At 36.5% G+C, this 20,855-nt stretch overlaps 2 protein-coding genes across 10 annotated transcripts; both read left to right on the forward strand.

The window, feature by feature from the left end:
• The first annotated feature begins 6,926 nt into the window (after positions 1 to 6,926).
• LOC132169995 (G-type lectin S-receptor-like serine/threonine-protein kinase At1g11410) lies at positions 6,927 to 10,224 on the forward strand. Of its 4 annotated transcripts, none has more exons than XM_088517072.1 (7): positions 6,927 to 8,211; positions 8,325 to 8,467; positions 8,586 to 8,768; positions 8,890 to 9,100; positions 9,236 to 9,473; positions 9,689 to 9,839; positions 9,925 to 10,224. In XM_088517072.1, the coding sequence occupies exons 1-7, from the start codon at positions 6,945 to 6,947 to the stop codon at positions 10,222 to 10,224; spliced, it is 2,493 nt and encodes an 830-aa protein (XP_088373198.1). In that variant the 5' UTR covers positions 6,927 to 6,944. The 4 variants fall into 4 exon arrangements, with proteins under 4 accessions (XP_088373198.1, XP_088373195.1, XP_088373196.1 ...); XM_088517069.1 differs by having other exon boundaries at positions 6,945 to 8,228; positions 8,339 to 8,456; positions 8,575 to 8,768; XM_088517070.1 differs by having other exon boundaries at positions 6,945 to 8,211; positions 8,325 to 8,456; positions 8,575 to 8,768.
• Positions 10,225 to 15,235: 5,011 nt separating this feature from the next.
• On the forward strand, positions 15,236 to 18,969 carry PUB8 (plant U-box 8). Of its 6 annotated transcripts, XR_009439061.2 has the most exons (5): positions 15,236 to 16,528; positions 17,064 to 17,204; positions 17,296 to 17,329; positions 17,518 to 17,570; positions 17,789 to 18,453. XR_009439061.2 is itself a non-coding variant. In XM_059583100.2 (2 exons), exon 1 carries the CDS (start codon positions 15,384 to 15,386, stop codon positions 16,482 to 16,484), a length of 1,101 nt encoding a protein of 366 aa, XP_059439083.1. In that variant the 5' UTR covers positions 15,236 to 15,383; the 3' UTR covers positions 16,485 to 16,528; positions 17,789 to 18,453. The 6 variants fall into 6 exon arrangements, 1 of the variants encoding a protein (XP_059439083.1); XR_009439058.2 differs by having other exon boundaries at positions 17,296 to 17,570; XR_009439062.2 differs by lacking the exon at positions 17,064 to 17,204.
• The last annotated feature ends 1,886 nt before the right edge of the window (positions 18,970 to 20,855 follow it).

Genomic DNA, 20,855 nt, shown 5'->3' on the forward strand with positions numbered 1-20,855 from the left:
TGATTGCTGCTGAAGAAGCATGGCAGCTTCCTGCGCCTCACTATCGGTAAAGCCATGTTGCAATCTTAACCCAGAAGATTGTGCCCTCCACCCTTTTGACTTCCCCCGAGCACTCATTTCAACCTGCAAAATAAAGCACGCACTCAATTAGTTATGTGTATAGTGCATAGTGCAACCAAATTTCACCACAAAGTCCTAAGAAAAATTGACAATTAATGTACAAATAAATAACAAACCAATCAATGTACAATATTTAATTCATATAGAATGACATACGCCTCGATTGGTGCAAAGCCGGGTCAGACATTTTGGATGTCATCATGCGGATTGCACAGCTGATTATTATTTAAAGTGAGTGGCTCACTCTCGTGATAGTTGACATGATCATCATCAGGTACTTGACCCTGACCAACGTCGTATATGTTTCTAGGTTTAGTCCTCACTGCACAAGCCCAATCTGGATTCCTTTCATCTTTAACATAAAAAACTTGTTCCACTTGGGAAACTAGTACATACGGTTCATCACTAATCAGCTCCCCCTTATGGACAAGGTTTTTGAAGTTGACAAGTGTTATGCCATACTCGTCGACCTTGTATCCTCTGTCCCTTGTGGTGTCCGCCCAATCACACTTGAACATAACATACTTTGTTCTATCGTAATACTACACCTCAAGTATTTGAGTTACCTTCCCGTAATATGTTTCGCCATCAACAGTCGGCACACACACGTCACTATTCTGAGACCGCTTTCCAATATCATGTTCAACAGTGCGAAAAAACTTGCCATTGACCACATATTTGTTATATTAGACTGCTGAAACCATCGGCCCTCTACAATGCATTACTAGTTTGTCACCCATATCCTTCCTGCGTTGATCGTCCGAACAATCAACCTACGAGTCATATACAACGACGAAGTGTAATTAGTGCAATGAGAAAACATTATGAAATTCAGTAGGTATGCATGACATTAGTCTTACGTAGTCAAGGTACCAATCGCAGAATTGGTCAAAATGTTGGGTTTCCAACTGATCGTCCGTCGTTCGCCCTCTATTTGTGGTTTGTATTATGGAATCCTTGTGTATCCTATATTTTGAAATAAAATCAATTAAACTTAATTCACAACGAACGTTGTTGCGGGATATTAGCATGCATATCTTTATTACACAATACTCACGTCCGCAATTGGAGGAAGTCATCTGAGTTAAACAGAATGTAACGGTGAATCTGTGTTAACGTGAGTCGGTCGAGGACGATTCGGGTTCCAACCCCTTTAGGCCCATCCGGGTTTCGCTGCGGCCTATTGTGAAATGTCGGTGCGTTCTCTAAATACATCGAACAGAACGTCACCAACTCGGTTACTATATAGCCCTCCGCAATGCAGCCCTCAGGAGCCGCTTTATTGCGAACACTAGATTTGAACACCCCAAGGCTCCTACATATCAAAACTAGTCAATTATTACATCTAATAGTTGTTTTTAAATAAATAAATGACAAATAAATTTTAGTTTTAATCTTTTAGAGGAGATGTTACCTCTCTGCTAGATACATCCACCTATACTGTATCGGTCCACCGAGTCAGCATTCACGAACAAGATGTACCACAACATGAACTATGCTGGTGAAAAAATTGGGAGGGAATATCTGTTCCATCTTACACAGAGTGATATAGATGCCAGTCTCAAGTCGGGTCATATTCTCTTGGGTCAACGCCGTTGAATATATGCCCCTAAAGAATGCAGACATCTCAACCAGCGGTCTAACCATGTTACTGGGTAGTGATCCACGCAATGCAATCGGGAGAAGTTGTTGCATCAATACGTGATTGTCATGACTCTTCAAACCCGATATCGTTCGGTCCTTAAGTTTTACACATCTAGAAATATTCGAGGCATATCCGTCTGGCACCCTTACATTTCGAAGCACTTTTAGGAAACTAGTTTTATCCTCTTTCGACATCATGTAGCTTGCATGAGGCATATATATTCTCCCATCATCATCTGTGAAAGGATGAAGTGCTGATCTCAAACCCATTTCTTGCAAGTCTTTACGAGCTTGAAGGTTGTCCTTCATTTTCCCCTTAATGTCGAGTATTGTGCCGATTATATTGTCCATCTATGTGCATGACATCAAGGTTGTGCCGCAATAAATTATCCTTCAAGTACGGCAAACGGAAAAAAATGCTTTTCTTCTTTCACAATATATTATCAGTCATCTTCCTCTTTGCATGTGAATTTTCAATGTTAACTGACTTACCGGCGCTCTCATCTCCAAATACCATATCTTCTAACTGTTTTAGGATTTCATCTCCATCTGGCACATCGGGGGCACATTCTAATTCTTGGTTACCGTCAAATGTATTTTTATTCCGTCTCCACGGATGATCCATGGGCAAGTATCGCCTATGCCCCATAAAGTAAAACTTATTTCCATGTTTTAATCGTCTAGACCTTGTTGCATGCATACAGTAAGGGCATGCCTTTCTACCTCTTGTAGACCACCCAGACAAGTCCACGTATGCCGGAAAGTTATTAATTGTCCACATCAGTTGTGCTCGGAGCATGAAATTCTTTTTCAATGAGACATCAAATGTTCGTACCCACACACTCCATAGTTGCTGCAATTCCTTAATTAACGGTTGCATGTAGACATCTATATCCATTCTAGGTGAACTTGGGCCTGGAATAATCAGAGATAATATGAAAGACGTTTGTTTCATGTACATCCAAGAAGGCAGGTTGTACGGTATAAGCATTACAGGCCAAATACTGTGGGATGTGCTCATATTCCCAAAAGGATTAAATCCATCTGAGGCTAGGCCAAGTCTTAAGTTCCTATTGTCCGTTGCAAACTCCGGATATAAATTGTCGAATGACTTTCATGCTTTGCCGTCGGCTGGATGCCTCAATACGCCGTCCTTAATGCAGCCTTCTGCATGCCACCTCATATGGGGTGTAGTATGCTCTGACATAAAAAGCCTCTGTAGTCGTGGTATGATGAGAAACCACCGCAAAACCTTGACCGGACGTCTCTTACTCGACGTTATGGGGTGGCCATCCTCGTCCAAATGAATTTCGTCATTCCACTTAGATTTACCACATTTGACACATGAATCTAAGTCCTTATTGCCCTTCCAGAATAACATACAATCATTGCGACAAGCCGGAATCTTTTCATACCCGAGTCCCATGTCCCTTAGAAACCGTTTGGCCTCATATGTATTAATTGGCAGAGCTCCATCATCAACAGGCAGCAACTGATTGATTAGCTCGAGAAAACACGAGAATATCATATTACTAACTCCACCCACACACTTCAAATTATACAGATGTACAGTAGCACTCAGCTTGCTATGTTTGGTCTTATCATGAAGCGGTTTGTCTGCATTTTTAAGCAATTCCTCGTACTTTCGTACGTCATCTCCATCGGCTTCGTCATGCACAATGTCTTCTTCCTCTCCGTGCACCTCAACCTGATGCTCACTATTGTCATTTCTAACTTCGTGCATGCCTAATGCATCACGCAACATGGCGTGCATATTTCCACCCTGTTTAGTGCTTGCACCCGCAGCTGTTGCCGGACGTGATGAATTCAAGCCATCAACGGGAGCTCTAACAGGCCTCTCGCCATGATAAATCCAGAACGTGTATTGGGGCCACATTCCTTTCCCTTCTGTCAAGTGGTCGTATACCAAATTTGGGGGGTGTCTCCTGTTACAGCGACATGTCTTACAGGGGCACACAATAAGTTTGTTTGGAGTGTCACAGTTCCTAACTGCAAAGTCCACAAATGCTCTACATCCGTCTCTGTATTCCTTTGTATCCCTAGACTTCTTCATTCAACTCTTATCCGTAGTGTTACTATGTACATTAGAAACATAAATATGTAAGAATTACGCTAAACTTAAACATAAACATGTAAGAATTACGCTAAATTAGGGCCAATGGAGACACTAACAGTGAATAAGTAAAACTAAGTTCATTACTTTTTTGTTATTCTTTTCTTTCCTTGTTATTTTTTTTTCTTGGTTAAAATTTATATGAAGTAAATTTCCAAACCTTAAACCACATTATAATACAAAATTAAAACCATTTGTCATGCATACCGTACTTAAAAAAGACATCTACGTTCGTTGTTTATTTAATAACATGTATTCTAATATAAAGTTGTAAAACCTAAACCAAATTATATTAAACAAATTGAAAAGGTTGTAATTTGTTAGGGGGCTCTAAATAAAATAAATTTAAGTTATGTTTTTGTCGCAATTATTTTTTTAAAAAATAAAGTTACATAATTTCAACTTCATATGGGGACCCTAAATAAAATTCATCTAACTAGCTACCTAGGTAGGTTTGTTTTTTCTTTCCTTTTTTAGCATTATGTATTGTTTATTATTATTTTTGTAATCATTTATATAAATGATTTATATATGTAAATCTATTTTCTATATTTTATTCATTACATAAATGATCATTTATATAATAGCTAGATTTGTAAAACATACACAGAATAAAAAAAATAAAAAAATAAAAAAATTAGCAAATTTGAAACTACTTACCTAAAGACGTGTCTATAAATATTTTGCATACATAGTTATATTGAACAATCCTACATTTCTACGTACAAACATAGGACACTAAAAGTAATATATAATTCAACCAAATTAATAAGTTAATTAGCTAACAAAATAAATTGAACATATACATATACAATATTCTATAAACCCATACATTACAAGAATCAAATTTATATAAATATACAAAATTGGAAATATGCATTACTGTAAAGAAAATTAAAAACTATCAATACATACTTAAAAAAAATAATTATATATACATATATACCTGATCGATTGACGCAAAAAACGTGAGCTAGAGGTGAGTTGGCGGCCGGAGATGAGTTCGCCGGCGGAGAGAGAAGACGGTGGTGATGAGGTGGCGGCCTGCTCCAAAATCCGAAGAAGAAGCTGGAAAATGTGATGAAAACATGGTTGGAAAATGTTAGAAGAAGAGAGAAAATTTTGACTGGGGAGAAGAAGCTGCACTGTGCGCGCTGGGGAGAAGAAGGAGATGGCTGGCCAGGGGAAAAAACAGGAGAAAAGGAGAAGAAGGAAAAAAAAGAGAAAAGGAGAAGAAGCTGAGCGTGCGCATGGTCTCGAGGCTGTTAGTAACGTGCCTATGTGGCACGTTACTCTTTTGTAACGTGCCTATGTGGCACGTTACTCTTTTGTAACGTGCCTATGTGGCACGTTACTATTATTGTAACATGCCACGTGGCACGTTACAAATTTTCAATAATATATTAAAAATTATATATATAATACACTTAATATATATTTAATACAAAGCTTAAGCTTTATAATGTATATATATTATAAATCTTAATATATATTATATCAATTATATATATATATATACTTGCAAATTATTAAGCGTTATATCAATTAATTAAGTACGTACTTAATTGATATATTATAAAGCATATAATACTTGTAATTATTAAGCATTCGTTATATTAAGCTTAGTAATTGATAATTAATTAATTATCAACTTATAAGTTGATATATATATATATATATATCAACTTAATTATACGTAATATTAAATATATATGTGTAATATTACGTATATTTCTACCATGCATGTTCAGGGCATGCATCGGCTAATTTCCTTAATTTGGTTAATTAATTGATAGTGCATATCCTGATTATATGAAATAGAGCATGGTGTTACTGTTATATAGCTGATAGCGTCTAGCATGCCTTTAGTGTTCTAGAGGCATATCTTAGCCATATCTTTTTTGGGGTTTGATCTTTCTTTGGGGACTCACATGCAATCTAGATTATGATCTGTTAATCACAAAGTCCTAAGCCCTAATATTTTTTTTTCTCAAAGTTATTAATAATATAATGAATTAATGTCAACAAAATTGTATGATTGTTTATACAATTGTATAAAAATTACAAGATTATGATTGTTTACAAGTGTAATTACAAGATTACAATTGTATAAAAATTACACCTCTCATCTAGCAAATAATGCAAAGAGTGCCTGAAAAAATTTTTTATTATCAATTTCCTGTAAAATTTTGTTTTTTTATTTAATTAAAATTTTAACCAAATGGTAACGTGTTATTTTAACACGTTACCATTGGGTGACGTGGCATTTTTGCCACGTTACCATATGGTAACGTGTTAAAAATACCACGTTACCAATAAAAATCGTAACGTGTAGTATTTTAACACGTTACAATTTAGTGACGTGGCAAAAACTAATAAACAGTTGCCACGTCACTAAACCATGATTTTTTGTAGTGAATGATATCCACTGAAGCTTAAGTTTAGATTTAAGGACCTAATTAATTAATTAAACATTAATTAACCAATCAAGAGAAAGAGGAGAATATTCTAATGTGGAACCAGCTAGCCAACCGGGTCAACAAAGTCACCGGCTATGATTTGGGGACTTGGAAAATCTTGGTTGATCCACACTCCTTTAAGGTGACAGCCTTTAGAATTTTTGGCCAACTTCAATTAAGGCACTAATTGAAAACAACGTAGTCATAATTGTCCCACAATTAGTAGAAATGCAAATGCAGGCATTTTCTGTCAACTTCCCCAGTGCCAGTGGATTCACATCAACCCACTTACTTTTAACCTCTCTCTCATTTTTTCAACCACACAAACCAAAAGCGTGTCATTCTACGATCGAGTTAAATGCCACTCATTTGGAAGTGGAAATTAATTATTTGGAAGATTCCAACTTTGAATTTGGACAGAAATTGCGTGTGAAAGTTTTTTGATTCCGAAGGTAAAGGTCACCTTTAATTGCAATATTTATGCTTCCTCGTCATTTGTCGTCAACGATGATCACTTTTGTGGTTGTTCCAAGCGTTAGATCTTCCAAATTCAGCTTCAGCCTATAATTTTCATCGGAAAAACCACCATGAATCCTGCTAAAGAGTTATTGAATACATCGTTGCTTCTCTCCCTACTTGTTTTCCGATTTTGCATTTCCCTTGACACCATTTCCCCCAACAAGCCCTTTAAAGACGGTGACATCCTGGTTTCGAAAGAAGAAACTTTCGCACTTGGGTTTTTCAGCCCGGGAAACTCTAGCCGCCGCTACGTCGGAATATGGTATAACAAAGTTTCTGAACAAACCGTTGTGTGGGTAGCAAACAGAGACAAACCTCTCAATGATGCCTCCGGAGTCCTCTCCATCAACAGCCATGGAAACCTCGTCCTTACCAACAACCTAAGCACTCCAATCTGGTCTACAAACGCTTCAGTCTCATCCACAAACAATTCTATGGCTCAGCTCTTAGATTCTGGAAATCTTGTTTTGGCTCTACGAGACAGCCAAAGGGTTATATGGCAGAGCTTCGACTATCCCACCAACACAATGCTTCCTTTCGCGAAACTTGGGCTGGACCGGCGAACCGGGCTCAATCGTTACCTAACATCTTGGAAGTCCAAAGATGATCCGGGAACCGGCTACTGCTCATATGGGATTTACCCAAATGGGTACCCACAATTGTTCTTATACGAGGGTAGAACTCCCTTGTGGCGGGGCGGATCTTGGACCGGCCGGAGATGGAGCGGTGCACCCGTAAGGATAACGAATTTTGTCAGTCCTAGCTTTGTGGACAATCAAGATGAGGTCACTACCATGTCTGGCTTAATTAATCCTAAAGTACTCACAAGATTAGTATTGGATGAATCAGGAGCCGTTGAGCGGTTAACATGGAACAATAATAAATGGGTCACATTTTGGTCCGCCCCGAAAGACTGTGATATGTATGGAGAGTGCGGTCCAAATAGTTATTGCGATCCATATGATCCCAACAAATTTCAATGCACATGCTTACCCGGGTTCGAACCCATGTCAACCCATGATTGGAACATGAGAGACGGGTCGGGCGGGTGCGTGAGGAGACAAGGAGCATCCACGTGCCGCAGCAAAGAAGGGTTTGTGAAGTTGGCACGTGTGAAAGTCCCGGATACTTCAATAGCACGTGTGAACATGAGTTTGAGTTTGAAGGAATGTGAGCAGGAGTGCTTGAGGAACTGTTCTTGTACAGCTTACAGCAGTGCAGATGAGACAAGGGGAGGGATTGGGTGCTTGTCATGGCATGGGGACTTGGTGGACATCAGAACATTTGCCAATGCAGGACAAGATTTGTATATACGTGTGGATGCAGTTGTACTGGGTATTCTTCTTTACATTGTTTGGTTTTTTATTTCTAAGATGTTATTTCAGAAACCAGTTATGTACAATTACCTTCTCAGATTTATGATGTCATTATTATATTTTTGTTGTCAGCTCAATATGCAAAGAAAAATGGTCTTATGCAGAGCAAGAGCATGGTGGCCATTCTTGTAGTTTGTATTGGTCTAATATTGTTGCTTCTTGTGGTCTCCATTGCCTGTTGGTTGGTAATGAGGAAGAAAAAAGGTATGCAAAATGTTTTTCACTCTTTTCCTGATCTGTTTCATTTTGGGGATTTTTTGTAGGAATTCATAGTTGCATTAATTATACACCTTTCATTATCTGTGACTGCGTTTGACAACAGGAAAAAGGCAGAGCAAATATTTATCTTCTGTTACCTCGAGTTCAACCTACTTTAAGGAATCTCCAAGGGAGCTCGATGGGAGTACAAGAAATTCAGATTTACCATTCTTTAATCTAAGTATCATAATTGCAGCTACAGATAATTTCTCTGATGCTAACAAGCTTGGACAAGGTGGTTTTGGCTCAGTTTATAAGGTACTACTCTCCCTCAATGAGTTTTGAATTTTGCATAATTTCAGTTCATGTGTGTGTTAATGCACTAGATTTTTATCTTGGATGTTTCCATGGCTAAATGAAATTTGTACTTTAATTCCAGGGTCTCTTAGATAATCAGAAAGAAATTGCAGTAAAAAGACTATCAAAGTACTCCGGACAAGGAATAGAAGAATTCAAAAATGAAGTTACAATAATTGCTAAACTCCAACATAGAAACCTTGTAAGGATTCTAGGTTATTGCATTCAAGGAGAGGAGAAGATGTTAATCTATGAGTATTTGCCAAACAAAAGCCTCAACTTTTTCATTTTTGGTATGTCTACTTTTTCACATAAAATTCTTGTTATAACACTCGAAAATGGTCCTCAAATTACAAACAGATGAATTCCTAACATGTAGCATAAATATTACAAAAGCATATATTCTGAGTTTTCATCTCTTCATTCAGATGAAACAAAAAGGTCATTGTTATATTGGGAAAAACGCTTTGAGATTATTTGTGGAGTTGCTCGAGGACTCTTATATCTTCATCAAGACTCAAGATTAAGAATTATCCACAGAGACTTAAAAGCTAGCAATGTTCTGCTTGACAATGCATTAAATCCAAAAATTGCAGATTTTGGTATGGCTAGAATCGTTGGAGTTGACCAAATTGAAGCAAATACAAATCGCGTCGTCGGAACATAGTAAGTGTGTTACAAAATAAAGATACATTAAACTCTTCATCCTATTAGATGACTTCTATTCTTATAAGTACAAATCAAAGGGGTTTTTAATTCGCATAACATCAAGCAAATTAACCTTTGTAATTCTTTTTCCTATTATGTTCCCGAAAATGTTATTCGCCGCGTTAATGCACAAACATAGAATTATCTTTGATAATTTCATTTTGCTACTACAGTGGTTATATGTCACCAGAGTATGCAATGCATGGACTATTTTCAGTGAAATCTGATGTATATAACTTTGGGATTTTGCTGTTGGAGATCATTACTGGCAAAAAGAACAATGCTTATTATCATGAAGGCCCCTCCTCCAATTTGATCGGGCATGTAAGAATGCGTGAAAATATTGGCTTATCAAATTAGGCTTCCAAATTTTTTAAACCTAATATGATGATTATGTTAATGTTTGTAGGTTTGGGACCTATGGAGAGAAGATAAAGCCATGGAAATAGTTGATTCATCATTGGGTGACCAATATGCTAATGAAATTTCAAGATGTATTCAAATTGGGCTTTTGTGTGTCCAAGAATATGCAACAAATAGGCCGACCATGTCAACAGTTGTTTTGATGTTGGGTAATGATACATCTCTTCCTTATCCAAAACAACCTGCATTCATCCTAAAGAGCACGTACAATAGTAGGAATAGATCAATTAGTGAAGGAGCTAATTCTGTAAATGAAGTAACAATTACTATGATTGATGCTCGCTAGCCATAGGCTGTTAGGTTCAACGCACAAATATGCTATTACGGCATAGGAGCTTGTCGGAGTAGGCTAGTGGAGATAACTCCGATGCTTAAATCAGCGAAAAGTTGAAGAAGAGGAGTAATAACTAAAAAGAGTCAGGTAGGGAGGAAGAAGACGAAAATACTTTTACATATTTTCTGCCGCTTTTTGTAATGAATTCCTCAATAATTGCCTGCCATGTATCATTTTCTTATTGCAACCGAATAATTGCATGACATGTTGTTTCATTTAAGAAAATAAGGTTGAAGGTATCTATAATGAAATATGTGATAATGTGTTACAATAGTCTCTATACATAGAGAATTTAAAAGTGATAAACAAAAAGGAAACATAATAATAGAGAATATAAAAATATTCTAACACTTTACTAGAAAATCTCCATTTATTTTTCCTCAACTGTCCGATAAACAACTCTTTTTGAAATTTGCTATTAGTATTGTAAATAGAATGAAGTCAATAAGAGCATAATATAGCCTGATCGAACTCTTTATTATTGGTGAACGTATATAGTCCTCTAAAGCTGAATAAGCTAAATCCTAGCGTTCTTTTCTTTTCTTTTCTTTTTCCTTTTGCTTTGGCTATTTTGTTTCATTTACATCTTATTACAACTTTCTACCATTAGAGAGTAAAATTTGAGCACCTCCAATATCCATATTATGGCACAGAATTGAAGTCCAAAACTGATCAAAGGTTATCTCCATGGCTTGCAACTCGTTCCAAGTTATTGCGAAAATCCCCTATTAATTTCTCAAATGAGAAGGCTTTTCATAGCTTTCCTTTGTCAAAAATGGTGCGGGCATGTAATTAAGTTTTGGTGTATCTATCTATCCAGCACATATAAAAATGGACCACCATGGTTCATGAACTTCCAAAAATCAATTCATTATTTTTGACCTAGCTATCCATATATAAACGACCCCAACGGCCATACACATGGCAATTATCGTGGTTCATATTTCCTCTTTGTGACAAACCCCACACACCTTGTCTTCTTTCTTTTCTTACTTAGTTGGTGTGCCAAACAAGAGGCTGAGAATTTAGAACCAGTCTCATCCATCCATCCACCCGTCACTCTCCTTTTACTTTCATTTCTCAATATAAATATAAGCCATTGTTTTCAGGACAGCTGCCACGTGATGACGGTACGAGGACTCTCGGGAGTCGGGACCTCCTCTAATCCTCTTCATTGGGTGCTCTCCACTTTCGGACGTTGTCATCTTCTCTATTGGGTTTTTCTTTGTTTTTGTTTTCTTGAAGGCAACTCAATCCACTTCAAGATGCAAAAATGGTCTCAAATTTATGGTGGTGGCCGGATTAAGCATTGTTGATTGAGTTAGAGAAATAATGATTTGTATGTAATTAAAAATTAAAAATTAAAAAAAAAAAATTTAAAAAGAGAGAGAGAGAATAGATTCTCTCTAGATGTGGAATAATCTGTCAAATCTTATTTTGAAAGGAGAGCATATGTTGCATGTGTTGTTTTGGTAAGTAAAATCACTTGTATTCACTTTATAGACAGATCAAATTAATGGTTTTTTTTTTTTTTTTTTTTTTTTAAGCACTACAAATTGATGGTTTCATTTTATTAGGTGTCTTTCTTTCTTTTTTTTTTTTTTTTTTTTTTTTGACATGTCCACATAAGAGGAGGAGAAGGGATTCGACCTAGTGACCACCGCTTAATGGGACGTGATATTTAACCGATTGAGTTACCTCTTGGAGACCTCTTTAGGTCTTTGAAATACATTCAAAAGCATTTTTGAAATTAGAGTAACTGCTTGCTGCGGCCTATAAGTATTAATAAAATTTCAAATAAAATAGAAATAAATCATTTTACGATCTATAATTTATTTTGTTGCATTAAGTGTCATCATAACTAAAATTTCTAGTGTGGGAAGAGGAGGAAAAAACAAAACAAAACAAAACAAAAAACCTTTTGGGTTTAAAAAAAATGAAAATAAAAGAAAATTAGAAGAGTTTGTAGCCCTCCCAACCAATAACGTAGTTCTACTCTTCCAACATCTAACCGTGTACATGAAACCTAATTAATTATAATCATTGCTGGATTAGGTTGAAACTTGATGTAGATTTTAGGCATTTGCTTAGTGGGAGTCAAATTAAATGGTCTGTCCTTATTCTAAATCATAATAATGATCATAATAATTAGAGAAGAAACTTGTCTAATCATCTCCAATCTTAAATTATACTCAATAGGGGACATCAAGACCACTAGCCAACTTTGTACATCCTCAATTATCCATCTCTCTTCGGGGGATGTCTTTCCCTATTCTATAATTACCTATACAAATGAAATGTTTCTCAAGAGTTCTCTTATTGGGCATTGGACAACCTAATGATGGCTCTACACCCTTAATCACCCACCATGTGTCCAATTAACTTGTCACTAATATCCAATCACGGTGACATATTGCTGATTTTAACAATTACATGTTTTATACCAATTTTGTTTTTTGACATGTCCGCACAAAAAAGGGATGAGGATTCGAACTAATAACCTTCATTTTATAAGGTGTGATCTCCAGCCAATTGAACTACCACTTAAAGACCCAAATTAATGTCACTTAATAGTTAAATGTTGTTTTATACCAAATTGATATCACTTAATAGTTAAGTTTTGGGTTGAAGTCGAACGTCATGCTTGACATGTGTATGATGTAAGTTAGTTGATAGAATAATTGGACACAATGTGGTCTAATGGCCACATTATTCATCAACGTTAATAAGTTAACAGAAAGGGGAGTAGAGAGAGTTATTTAATAATGATGTGAATCCTAGGGAATGATATGATAACTTATAAATTTTAAGAAGCGATTTGATAAAGGATGAAACCTTCGAGATCGCTATAATATTTTTTCAAAAAAAAAAAAATTAGTAATTTTCATCTTCTTTTTTTTTCTAATTTAGTAATTTTCATCTTATGTCCATTAGAATGAGGATAAAGCTTGTATTCTTGTAAACGGTGAAGGGTGTTTGCTAACCAACTCTTATCTTTCCTCTTTTCTTTCTAACTAAAAAGTCAAAATATTAATGAAAAACTTTCAACACGAAACACTCACCAAAAAATCAAAACATCTTTCATTTTTATATCACATTACAATATATTTTCAACAAAAATACTAAGAGAATAATTTCTATAAAGTCTTGTCATAAACCAAACACATGATATATTTTTTTTTTTTTTCCAATTTCCCTCATGGGTCATGAAAACTCCTTTCCCCATTCCCAAAAAAACCAATGTGAGAACACTGCCCACCACACCGACCATTTCTCTCCGCTGCCGATTTTTCTTCTCCTGCGATCCCTCGGTAAGTTTTTTTATTTTTTATTTTTTATATTTTTACTTTTATATTTTGTAAGCCTAACATTTCTAACGAATAATTATACTTTATTTTTATTTTTTTCAAGAACAACTTTACTTCCTTCTACTTAAAAAAAAAAAATCAAAATTTTTTTTTTTTAATTTTTATTTCGCATCAATCCAATTCTTTTTTCTTTCTCCTCACAAAAAGTTTGACAAGCACTTCAAAAAGTTGGGAAAAATAAGGAATTTAAAATAGCAATATATATATTATAGTGTAAGTAACAATTAAAATTGAATATAAAAATTAACTTATTTTTAAAAAAATTTAATAAAAATAAAAAAATATTTAAAAAAATTTAATTTTGATCGTTACTTAAATGACAACATACGAAAAGAAAAAGATGAAACATGTAAGCTGGATCCAAAGATAAGAAGCGGAAACATGTTTAATTAATTATTTATTTATTTGCGTATGAAAAACATGTGTTTGGAGGTCACTTCGTAGGCAACACGTGTTAACGTAGTGGTTATCTAGCACATAAATTTGGACTTTGGGGACAGTTGACTAACGAAATCCCTTATCGTTAAATAATAAAGGGCATTTCAGTTATTCAAGCACAGCAAAAGTCCGTGATTCCAGAGCATGGGTTACTGTAGACTTATTCCCGTGACCGCCACGCCCTTTCCCTTTGTTCTTTTCCGTTTCGTCCCGTCCATTAATGCCAAATCTGAATCCCCGAAATGCCCCTTACACAGCATTCTAACGGAAACATGTAGCTTTCTTATCGTCATTAATGAAAAAGTTAAAAGGAAAATGATGACTTTTCTTCCCCTATTCCCTTTGTTTCCGGCAAAGTAACCGACAAAACCTCTTATAAGATTGCCAAAGAACAGTATTCATACCTAATGTCTAATTTACCCTTCTTCTTTCCAACGATACCACTATTATTTATTTATTTTTTTAAAAAAAAATTAAATGCATTAAACTGAACAAAAAAATTAACTCTATTATTATTAGTTGGTAGTCTTATCCATTTCAAATGAATTGGATAATATTTAGTTAATTATAGTAGATGAATATTTTTGTCTTCTCAAAAAGTAAAACGACAAAAATACCCATCAATTATAACGAACTGAATATTATCTAATTCATTTGAAATGTAAGAATTATATTCCAGTGTCTGAGGCTTTCTTGCTCAAATCTTTGTTATTGTTATTATTGTTGTTTCTTTTTTGGCCAAGTATGTGTCTGGGAGATATTCTAAACCTTATTCGGGCAAGGAGAGTCTTGTTTGGACATGAGCTTCATCTTATAATTATTAACAATGTTTGACATCATTAGCGAATCAAACAAGAACTTGACATAAAATTAGGGAGGTAGAATTTAGTGTGATAAGATTCGGGTCAAACCAACAATAAATTTACATTACCTTGCAATTCCATTTAATGCTTTTTTTTTTTTTAATGTGAAGAAAAATAAAAAAATAAAAGAGAAAGGAAAATTCGATAAAGTGACAATTGCCTAGTGATATTAGGTTTTATAATATTATTTGCTTTATTGCAACCTGTTTATAGACATGGTGGGCATTTAAGTGGAGTTTGAGAGTATTATGGTAATTTGATAGGCCCCATTTTTTCAATGCTCACAGGCTGAGAAGGTTCCCCACAATTGCTCTCACTAAAAACCTCACAAAACCCCTTCCCAAAGTGACACCAAAGAGAGCGGCGAGAGAGAGATAGAGAGAGAGAGAGAGAGAGAGACTTCATAGACACACAAACTCGGACCCCGGAGTGGAGGAGCGAAATGACGACCCAATTGCCGGACGATTTTAAGTGCCCGATTTCGCTCGAAATAATGTCCGACCCGGTTATCCTCTCATCGGGCCACACATTCGACCGGTCCTCAATCCAACGGTGGCTAGACGCCGGACACCGCTCCTGCCCAGTTACCAAACTACCCCTCCCCGACAATCCAGTCCTCATCCCCAACCACGCCCTCCGTAGCCTCATTTCCAATTATACCCTCCTCTCTCCTCCCAAGCAACGGCCCTGCCCCGAGCCCCAAACCCTAGTCTACGCCCTCACCGCTACGTCATCCTCTCTCGACTCCAAGCTCGACGCGCTCGACCAGCTCGCCCGGCTCTCCAAGCGTGACTCGGCGTTTCGCCGAAAAATCACCGAGTCGGGGGCTTTGTCGGCCGTTCTCGGCTGTGTTGGCTCCGACAACCCGGTCCTCCAGCAGAAATCGCTCTCTCTGCTGCTTAACCTCAGCCTTGACGACGACAACAAGGTGGGTCTCGTCGCAGAGGGCGCGATCGCCCGAGTCGTCGCCGCTCTGCAAGCCGGCTCGGCCGATTCGCGCGCGGTAGCGGCGACGATTTTGACGAGTTTGGCGGTGATGGAGGTCAACAAGGCGACGATCGGGGCGTATCCACATGCGATTCGGGTCTTGGTTTCGCTTCTTCGGGACGGGAAAGGACGAGAGAAGAAGGAGGCGGCGACGGCGCTCTACGCGCTCTGCTCGTTTCCCGATAATCGGCGGAGAGCGGTTCAGTGTGGGGCGGTGCCGATTCTGGTGAGAATCGCCGAGTCGGGGCTAGAGAGGGCGGTAGAGGTGTTGGGTCTTCTGGCGAAGAGCAAGGAAGGAAGAGAGGCGATGGAGAGGTTCAATGGGTGCGTGAAGGTTTTGGTGAGAGTTGTGAGGAGTGGGAGCTCCAGAGGAGTTGAGTACGCTTTGCTGACATTGAATTCGCTGTGTTGTTATAGCGAAGACATGTGCGGGGCGGCGAGGAGAGAAGGGGCTTTGGATTTGTGTATGGGATTGGTGGAGGATGAGAATGAGAAAATTAGGCGAAACGCTTCGGGTTTGGTTCAGGTTCTGCGTGGGAATCAATCCATCCGGTGATTTTGTGAAGTGGGAAAGATTCGATTTTGTGATCGCTTTTGGAGGTGAGTTGGGTTTTTTGGTTCATTGGTTGCACTTTGTTGCATAGTTTCTGTACAAAGAAAAGGATTAGATTGTGGTGGTGGGTCGGCGGGTTGGGGGTGTATTATGGTTCTTTTGTATCTTGTACATTGTGAAATAAAGATGAAATGAAAGAGCTAACGCTCTTTCCTTAGCTATTTTATTGGAATAGAGTTTCTAATTGATTATCTGCATTGTTGTTTGTGTTGATTTAGAAGAACTTAATTGTTGTCCAAGCCAATAAATTTGGTAATTGTATTCTGCGTTGTAGTTAACTAATTACATGAATTATGGCAGCTATTTTTAGGCTGTTGATATAATTAGTATGGTTTACCATGAATGCGGAAACTAAATCTGAACTCTTTGACAGGGGAGGCAAGCTGCTGTCTTCATTTTTTTGAAAAAATGAGATATGATAGTTTGAGGAAAGAACAACACTAGTTTGGCTGTTCAAATGTACTGAAATACTATTCTTTTAGGTATTTACCGTATTTTGCTTGATATCAATTTGTCATGCAGGCTGTCATTGCGAGAGCTTGTGCCTCACAGGCTGCTTTATGTTCTTAAAACCCTTCTATGTTTTATTCCTCTGATATTTTGGATGGGATTTGAACAAAATAGCAAGGATTAGGAGCTATGTTGACTCAAAAACAGGGGGCGGTAATTGCATTTCAGATTGTATTTTGACATCCTTGTAGTCATTGAATTTTGTCTCTGCTGCTAATATGACTGCGATGTCCTTATTTTACAGAGTTACCTGGAGAAACAAACTTTTAGCATTGAAGGTCTGTGTCCGTAAGATTTATTTAAGATGCATTTCGCCATAGTTATCTACTTATTTTTGGGTTATAAGGTCGCTTGGGGTATGCAACATGATATTCCTCTAAATTTTAGGATTTGATTTTAAAAATGGGCATCAGACTTCATCTAATTGTTGGCTATGTTTGTGTGAACGTGCATAACATGCTGCAAGGTTAATTGGGCATCAGAGATATGAGCTGACGTACATAGTAGATGATGACCATGGTTAGTCACTTGGTTGAATTGATTAGATTCAAGCTAAAGTGGAAATTGTTTTTCAGATTGGCGTGCTTCTGTACGAGGGCATCAATTATGAACAATTACCCTCACTTTATTACTCTACCACCACAGTCTGCTTTACTTTTGCAATTTTGTACTGGACAGTAGCTTTGTGTATTGCATCTGACACACGACACTCAGATATTTACAAAACTATTTTACAGGCCATGTGCTCTTAAAGGCTCCGTAGTGTGGACAGATATTTATTTCCATGCTACATGAGTTGGCTGAACTTGTGGTGGACGATATGCTCCTGGTAGTGTGGGGTTCTTTGACTATCACTCGCTAAAAAGCATACTATGGAGATATCAAATTTGGGAAGAGCATGAGTTTTTCCAAGCTTTTAGGATGTCTGTCCTTCTCTTAACCCTTGTGATCCAAGGGACCAGGGGAGTTCTTTTCAAGGCATTTAGAGCTGTTACAAAACTTACTGCTGCTGATGATAATCTTTGTCTCAAATGACTGCTGCTTTCCAATTTCGACCAATTGTAACATAGCTTCTTGCTTAGTATTCCCTTGATATCATCTAACACAATTGAAGAATGGCGTTTCAGCGTTGTTAAGCTCAATCTAATGCTGCTGTCTGCATCAGCCTGCAATTAGGTACGCCAGCCAGAATGCATAAACTTGTGGTGCATATTATTTATGTTTGTTTGATGAATGATTGAAACTTTTTGAGTTGGTAGGGTTGGATATTGTCAAAAATGTTGGTTTTATCTGACATGAGATTCTTTGGTCAGTACTCTTTTTAGTTTATTAGGTTGTTCAAGGTTTTTGACTCTTCTGCCTTCGGAAGAAGCAATGAAGCTTCTTGAGCTTGAAATGTTTATTGTCTTTCACGTGTGGACCGTCCTTGGTGGCGGAGGTTGACCTGAATTTATATCTCTGAGGGCCCGCAGCTTATTAAAATTGTTTGTTTGATACTGTTTCAAGTAGTTGCTGCTGTCCTATGATAGTGATATCACTATATCATCATTATATATATATATATATATATATATATATATATATATATATATAGCATACATGATAAAACTGTGATCATATTTCCTGCAGTATATTTTAGAAATTGAACGAATTTGGGAAAAAGATAAATAGAAGATGAAGAATAAGCGAAATCAAAGAGACAAGACGACCCTTGACGGCCTCTGCTGCCTGCAACCACGTACGTGATTATCATCCATTGCAATGCCATCTCTCTCTTCTAAGCCTACCGCTTTTGGTTTCGTTGTCGTCGATGCTTGGCTTACTGGCAAAGGCCAAAGATTTCTGTTTCCGTTGCAGACTTTGGAAGTTGCTTTGGTGGGCATAATGCTGAGAACACGGCGGACATTTCCAAAAATAAAATAAAAAAATCATAAAAAAAAAAAAGTTTTTAAAAAATAAAATAAGAAAAAAAGGTAAAGAAAGAAAATATAAAGGTATAGAGAAAGAAACCAGAGAGTTTTATTCTTCCAAACTGGGTTGAACGGATTTTCTTTAACTTAGTTTATAAAAGTGACATGTGTCCTTTAAACATGTGAAAAAAAAAACATGTTTTTTTAATAGTAGGGACAAAGTTAAAATAAATTTTATTAAAAACTTATGTGTATCTCACATGTTATTAAACAAAAATAGACACGTTACTTTTATAGATTTGATTGAAAGAAATTTTTTCAACCCAGTTTAGAGGAAAACTCTGTTCAAAAAGATTAAGCAAAAAGTAACTTTGGTTCTTTAAATTTAGGGTTAAGGGTAGTTATTGTGAGGGGGCGGAACTAGGATATTAGTTAATTTTTAAAGATATTTAATTTTTAGGACCATCGCTTGGCCGGGGGGTAGTTCCGCCCTTGTTTTTGTGCTGCATTCACAGTGGTTTATCTACATTTTTATGCAAAATGACATACTAAAATTTACTTTTCTTGTTGATTTTAGTTTGACAAATAATCACAAATAGCAAATCAGACGAAATCGGACAAAATTGCAAATTGAAAATAAGATGAAATCAAACGAAATCACAAACTGAAAATCAGAAGAAAATTATCTACAAATCACAATTCGCCCAAAATTTTCCTTGCTCTTCATCTAGAAAATTATCTACTAGTGCTGCTATTGTGATGAGAGATTTACTGGGTTATGCCATCATTTTACTAAGTTGGAAATCTAGGGCTTGGGTATCACTGTTGGGCCGTGTTCAACAAGGCCTCGTACCCTACTTATTCCCATTAAAGGGCTTTTTCTTCATTCCAATAAGGGATTTAGATTACCATTTTCCAAAGCCCAAATCTGCATATTGGATCCTTTGTGTAACGGATGGGTTAGAACTTAGGAGGGGATTAGAATTTGTGTCAGAGTAGATTTTTATTGAGAGATCTGCCGTTCTTTTTTTTTTTTTCATATCAATAATTAGATTTGTGAGAAATACATGTGGGTTTCACAAATTGAATGTTTTTTTTTTAATATATATATATATATATATATATATAACGGAAGTAAAAAAAGTCTTTTTTTTTTTTTTTTTTATAAAGATTATTGGTTATAATTAAGATTAATTTTATTTTTAAATTAGGTTTATCATTAGCTGGATGTTATTTAATTTATCTTATAAAATAAAAATTAATAAAATTATCAATGAGCTAATATGCTCTATTAACATTGCACATTTGTCGATCGATAACTGTTGGAAATAGTTTGGTTTTTGGGAGGAATATAGCATTCGATTGTTTTTTTGTTGGTTCTTTAGTTTATTGGAAGTCTATTAAGCTTGTGGACTATATGACTGAAAATAACCCTCTCATTTTCTTTACGGAAGGTTCAATCATCTCGTTGAAATGACATGTTAAAATATTAATTTAATGATTAAATTTATTATTTATTATTAATTTAAATTTTAAAAATAAGTAGTGATTTAACATGTCAACTATTGATAAAGTAATTGCATGCCTGGCACCAAAGAAGTCTGCAAACAAAGAAAACAACGAGAGAGGGTCCTCCATCGAAAGTCTGACATAACTACTTCCAACAATTAAGTAAGGAAAACCAAACTAGCAAAATGACGGTGTAAAGAAATGATTGCGTACCAAATGAAGGGCCTTACCCAATTTATATAGGTTGGTCATTTCCGCCTTCCTTCATTAGGGTTTTGGATCTCCAGCTAAAATTCTGGTAAGAGAATTAAAAACTGCTTCTTAAGGACATGCGGCCAGAGTGTAAAGATTGCCTTCCACAAATATTGGAGAGGATTTCTGTTGT

The sequence above is a fragment of the Corylus avellana genome, chromosome 1 (genome assembly GCF_965113065.1).
Source record: "Corylus avellana chromosome 1, dhCorAvel1.hap1.2, whole genome shotgun sequence".
Taxonomy (NCBI): domain Eukaryota; kingdom Viridiplantae; phylum Streptophyta; class Magnoliopsida; order Fagales; family Betulaceae; genus Corylus; species Corylus avellana.

Coding starts and splice junctions, on each gene's coding strand:
- LOC132169995 (XM_088517069.1), top strand. CDS start 6,945: ATGAATCCTGCTAAAGAGTTATTGAATACATCGTTGCTTCTCTCCCTA. Junction 8,229..8,338: donor TGGGTATTCTTCTTTACATT/GTTTGGTTTTTT, acceptor CAATATGCAAAG/AAAAATGGTCTTATGCAGAG. Junction 9,474..9,688: donor AATCGCGTCGTCGGAACATA/GTAAGTGTGTTA, acceptor TTGCTACTACAG/TGGTTATATGTCACCAGAGT.
- PUB8 (XM_059583100.2), top strand. CDS start 15,384: ATGACGACCCAATTGCCGGACGATTTTAAGTGCCCGATTTCGCTCGAA.